Source organism: Haplochromis burtoni, unplaced genomic scaffold, assembly GCF_018398535.1.
Source record: "Haplochromis burtoni strain Fernald_Lab_line unplaced genomic scaffold, NCSU_Asbu1 Contig_638, whole genome shotgun sequence".
Lineage (NCBI taxonomy): Eukaryota > Metazoa > Chordata > Actinopteri > Cichliformes > Cichlidae > Haplochromis > Haplochromis burtoni.
In genome coordinates this window covers 190,356-195,625 of record NW_024582999.1, presented here as the reverse complement: position 1 = coordinate 195,625, position 5,270 = coordinate 190,356, and the positions used below count along the sequence as shown (strand labels likewise).

Below are 5,270 nucleotides of genomic sequence, written 5' to 3'. Positions count from 1 at the left end.
TTGCAGTTGTAGGCGGTGCTGTTGCCATACCAGGTGGTGATGCATCCAGTGAGGATGCTCTCAATGGCACAGTGATAGAAGGTCCTGAGGATGCGGGGGCTCATGCCGAATCTTTTCAGTCTCCTGAGAAAGAAGAGGCGCTGCTGCGCCTTCTTCACTGTTTTGTTTGTGTGTACTGACCACGTAAGATCCTCAGCCAGATGTACACCAAGGAACCGGAAGCTGCTCACTCTCTCCACAGCAGCGCCGTTGATGGTGATGGGGGTGTGTACTTCTCTGCACCTCCGGAAGTCCACTATCAACTCCTTTGTCTTTGCGACGTTGAGGGTGAGATGGTTGTCTTGACACCAGTGGGTCAGGGCGCTGACCTCCTCCCTGTAAGCCGTCTCATCACCATTGGTGATAAGACCCACCACTGTAGTGTCGTCCGCAAACTTCACAATGATGTTGGAGTTGTTAGTGGCTGTGCAGTCGTAGGTGTAGAGTGAGTACAGGAGAGGGCTCAGTACACACCCCTGTGGAGCACCAGTGTTCAGTGTGATGGGGGATGAGGTGATGCTGCCCAGTCTGACCACTTGGCGTCTGTCAGACAGGAAGCTAAGGATCCAGCTGCAGAGGGAGCTGCTCAGTCCTAGATCCTGCAGTTTCCTGTCCAGCTTCGAGGGAACGATGGTATTGAATGCTGAGCTGTAATCTACAAACAGCATTCTCACATACGTGTCTCTCTTCTCCAGGTGTGACAGGGCAGTGTGTAGTGTCAGGGCTATGGCATCATCAGTGGACCTGTTGTGGCGGTATGCAAACTGTAGAGGGTCCAGTGAGTCGGGTAGTGCAGAGCAGATGAAGTCCCTGACCAGCTTCTCGAAGCATTTGCTTACGATGGGGGTCAGGGCTACAGGTCGCCAGTCGTTCAATGAGGAGATGGTGGAGGATTTGGGTACAGGGACGATGGTGGCCATTTTGAAGCAGGCTGGGACTACAGACAGAGAGAGGGAAAGGTTGAAGATGTGCGTGAACACTCCAGCCAGCTGAGCCGCGCATGACTTGAGGACGCGGCCGGGAATCCCGTCCGGACCAGTAGCTTTGCGTGCGTTCACCTTCCTGAAGCACCTCCGCACATCCTCCTCAGACACAGTGTGCGCACTGACGTCATCCGCGGTGCGCACACTGTCCGGTCTCATGGTGTTCGCTGTGTCGAATCTAGCGTAGAATACGTTTAGATCCTCACACAGAGAGGCCGTGGTCTGCGGTGTGCTGGTTTTCCCTCTAAAGTCTGTGATCGTGTTTAGTCCCTGCCACATACTCCGAGGGTTGTCAAACTGTTGCTCCACCCTGTCCCTGTACTCACGTTTGGCTGCTTTGATCGTCTTCCGGAGTTGGTAATGTGCGTGTTTGTAGTCAATGAACCCAAAAAACTCATTAATATCAAAGCTGAATGTTTTTGGAAGTAGTTTTTAGTTTTAGCTATTTTAGGGGGATATCTGTGTGTGCAGGTGACTATTACTGTGCATAATTATTAGGCAACTTAACAAAAAACAAATATATACCCATTTAAACCAATATAACATCTCCACATTCACAAATATACATTTCTGACATTCAAAAACAAATCAGCGACCAATATAGCCACCTTTCTTTGCAAGGACACTCAAAAGCCTGCCATCCATGGATTCTGTCAGTGTTTTGATCTGTTCACCATCAACATTGCGTGCAGCAGCAACCACAGCCTCCCAGACACTGTTCAGAGAGGTGTACTGTTTTCCCTCCTTGTAAATCTCACATTTGATGATGGACCACAGGTTCTCAATGGGGTTCAGATCAGGTGAACAAGGAGGCCATGTCATTAGTTTTTCTTCTTTTATACCCTTTCTTGCCAGCCACGCTGTGGAGTACTTGGACGCGTGTGATGGAGCATTGTCCTGCATGAAAATCATGTTTTTCTTGAAGGATGCAGACTTCTTCCTGTACCACTGCTTGAAGAAGGTGTCTTCCAGAAACTGGCAGTAGGACTGGGAGTTGAGCTTGACTCCATCCTCAACCCGAAAAGGCCCCACAAGCTCATCTTTGATGATACCAGCCCAAACCAGTACTCCACCTCCACCTTGCTGGCGTCTGAGTCGGACTGGAGCTCTCTGCCCTTTACCAATCCAGCCACGGGCCCATCCATCTGGCCCATCAAGACTCACTCTCATTTCATCAGTCCATAAAACCTTAGAAAAACCAGTCTTGAGATATTTCTTGGCCCAGTCTTGACGTTTCAGCTTGTGTGTCTTGTTCAGTGGTGGTCGTCTTTCAGCCTTTCTTACCTTGGCCATGTCTCTGAGTATTGCACACCTTGTGCTTTTGGGCACTCCAGTGATGTTGCAGCTCTGAAATATGGCCAAACTGGTGGCAAGTGGCATCTTGGCAGCTGCACGCTTGACTTTTCTCAGTTCATGGGCAGTTATTTTGCGCCTTGGTTTTTCCACACGCTTCTTGCGACCCTGTTGACTATTTTGAATGAAACGCTTGATTGTTCGATGATCACGCTTCAGAAGCTTTGCAATTTTGAGACTGCTGCATCCCTCTGCAAGATATCTCACTATTTTTGACTTTTCTGAGCCTGTCAAGTCCTTCTTTTGACCCATTTTGCCAAAGGAAAGGACGTTGCCTAATAATTATGCACACCTGATATAGGGTGTTGATGTCATTAGACCACACCCCTTCTCATTACAGAGATGCACATCACCTAATATGCTTAATTGGTAGTAGGCTTTCGAGCCTATACAGCTTGGAGTAAGACAACATGCATGAAGAGGATGATGTGGACAAAATACTCATTTGCCTAATAATTCTGCACTCCCTGTATTAGGTACACCTGAAAATCAAGGGTTTGAATTTTGAGGTCCCTTAAAAATATGTTTACACACCAGGTTGCTAAAATTTTCTGCTTTGTGCTTTGTGCTTTATTAGTTAGCTCTGTAACTGTGTGTTTTTCAGTGATATTACTGTGGGGAGGACACACTAAAGCTCATTCAGATGCTCAGGAAGACTCCTGGAGGAAGATTTTGAGTTTTCTGCAGCTTCACCTGTACCATAACCCGAGTGTTAAAGCAAAACTGTGAGAGTCACATGATGTCGAATCACTGGTGTGATATACTGACCATGGTTTCATTCTGCAACTGCTTTACTTAGATGAGTCAGGCTATGTCCACACGTACGCAGGTATTTGTTAACACTAGGATTCTGTGTCAGAAAAGCTCAAAGTGTGTTGTTGTTGTTTCAATGCAGGCATGAAGCCATAATAATTTTATAACCATATTTCTTATTATGAACCTTGCTTGATTATGTAAGCTCATAGTGAGTACGTGTTTTCCCCCCATATCATTAGTCTAAACTGTTGCTTGAAGACCCTAAAAACACCTTTCATCCATACACAGTACTTTCAATGCTAAGAAATATTATTATATACACTACATACATACTTTCACTGATATTTTCAGTAATTTTATTCTATTTAAGACAGTGTATTATTGTCTTAATGTAATTATTTGACTAATTAACCTCAGGTGAAGCCATGGTTGCCCGCCAGACAACGAGAAAACAAGTAGGTATTGTACGTAATAGGCAGTTAAATAAAGAAAACAACAAAATACATAAAGCCGTGAGAGAAAGAACTCTTAAAGATACCTGGAAAAGAAGAGAAGATAAACGGAGACCATAGAGTCCAGCTAGCTTAAACACCAATGCTAGCAACTCAAGCCAACCAGACACATAAAAAGAAAAGTGTCAGTATGGCTCAAAGTCATGTGACACCAAAGCGGTTTGCAATACTTGATTCACCGCGATATGGATCTCTCAGCAAAGTGCAAGGATCTCCAAAACAGATTGAGATGTATGGATCTCAAAAGGAAGTGAAGGAAAGGATACGGTCAGGTTTGTGAAACAGCTACTTCAAGAATGATAGTGACGTTCCTCAATGCAGCAATAAAAGATAAGATTATAGAGCAAGCATGGAGCCAGAGACAGATCTTCTTCCAAGATAAACGGATCTTCTTCAATCAAGACTACACTCCCAATGTAGAAAAGAGCTAAGGTTCAAGAAATCATAAAACAACTAAAATAAAAAGAAAGTGCAGGCGAAATGTCTGTACCTGGCAGAAGTGAAAATTAGATTGGATACCACAGAGAAGACCTTTGCAACACTAACAGAGGCTGCTGAAGGAACTCGAAGTCAAAATGCGCTGCAGAGAAAGAGGGGCACGGAGCTGTCAACACATTGTTAGATAGTTAAATATGTTTATTGTTTAAATAAGGGAAGCATATATTATTGTACAGAGATTATGGCTTATTTACATTTTGTAAATTATAATGTAAGCAGAATCATTAACCCAATCAAGAGAAAATTTTTTAAATGTGTATGCCCAAAATGAAGACTGCACTTTTTAAAAGGGATTGCACCTTTTGTGGCAGATAAAGGAGGAGGAATTATACTTAGGGGAGGAGATTTTAATTTGTACTCTGAAGACTAAACTAGACATATTACTGGTAATAATAAAACCTCAGTCCAAAATGACCTACTAGGCATGATGACTGAACTGGAACTGGTGGATGTCTGGTGTCATTTTCATCCTAACAACAGAAATTTTACATCCAAATACATGGAAGATACACAAGGATAGTGAAGATATGCGTACCTATTTTAGAGTTTAGAAATGTGTTAGAATGTAGAATTATTGTAGAGACACTGACACTGCCCTCGATGTAATAAAGGCCTGAGTGTGTCATAAACTTAGGAGTAGATTTCTAGGAGACCCTCCCCCAGTTTGAACTGTGAAAGTGAGATAAGGAGAGGTTAATGTTGAGTGGAAATTCTTCAGGGCATGCCTGAGTGGGAGTCTCAAAGTTTGTAACTAAATAACTTTGATTTGGAAGGGAGATGGACTTTTATGACCCTCAGGAAGGCACGTACATAGAGATATACGCACATAGTGTTTTAACTGTTACGCACACACTTCCACACGCACACTCACGTGCACTCACACATACACACAGGTACGCACATACACTCACTTACGTGCACTCACATAGACATACGGGTACGCGCACACACAGGCACTCACGTGCTCGTGCACACAGACAAAGAGTTTGCAGCACACCGTGGGGGTGTTATGATGGGGTCACTTCTATAAAGCTGGCAGTAACTAACAAAGGAGTGAAGATTTTGCAGAGGTGTATTAAGGGTGGGAGTGCCTACTGGGGTCAGCGGGGGAGCTGGCCCCAGGGAGGGG

The 5,270-nt window shown here is 44.5% G+C and overlaps 1 protein-coding gene across 1 annotated transcript in view; it reads left to right on the top strand.

The window, feature by feature from the left end:
* The window catches only part of LOC102312413 (peroxisomal succinyl-coenzyme A thioesterase), a gene marked incomplete in the record, with an annotated part of 30,685 nt that extends 26,098 nt beyond the window's left edge, over positions 1-4,587 (top strand). Inside the window, 1 exon segment of the mRNA XM_042214995.1 lies at positions 2,980-4,587. Within this exon segment, the coding sequence (XP_042070929.1) occupies positions 2,980-3,104 (125 nt within the window).
* Positions 4,588-5,270: the final 683 nt, after the last annotated feature.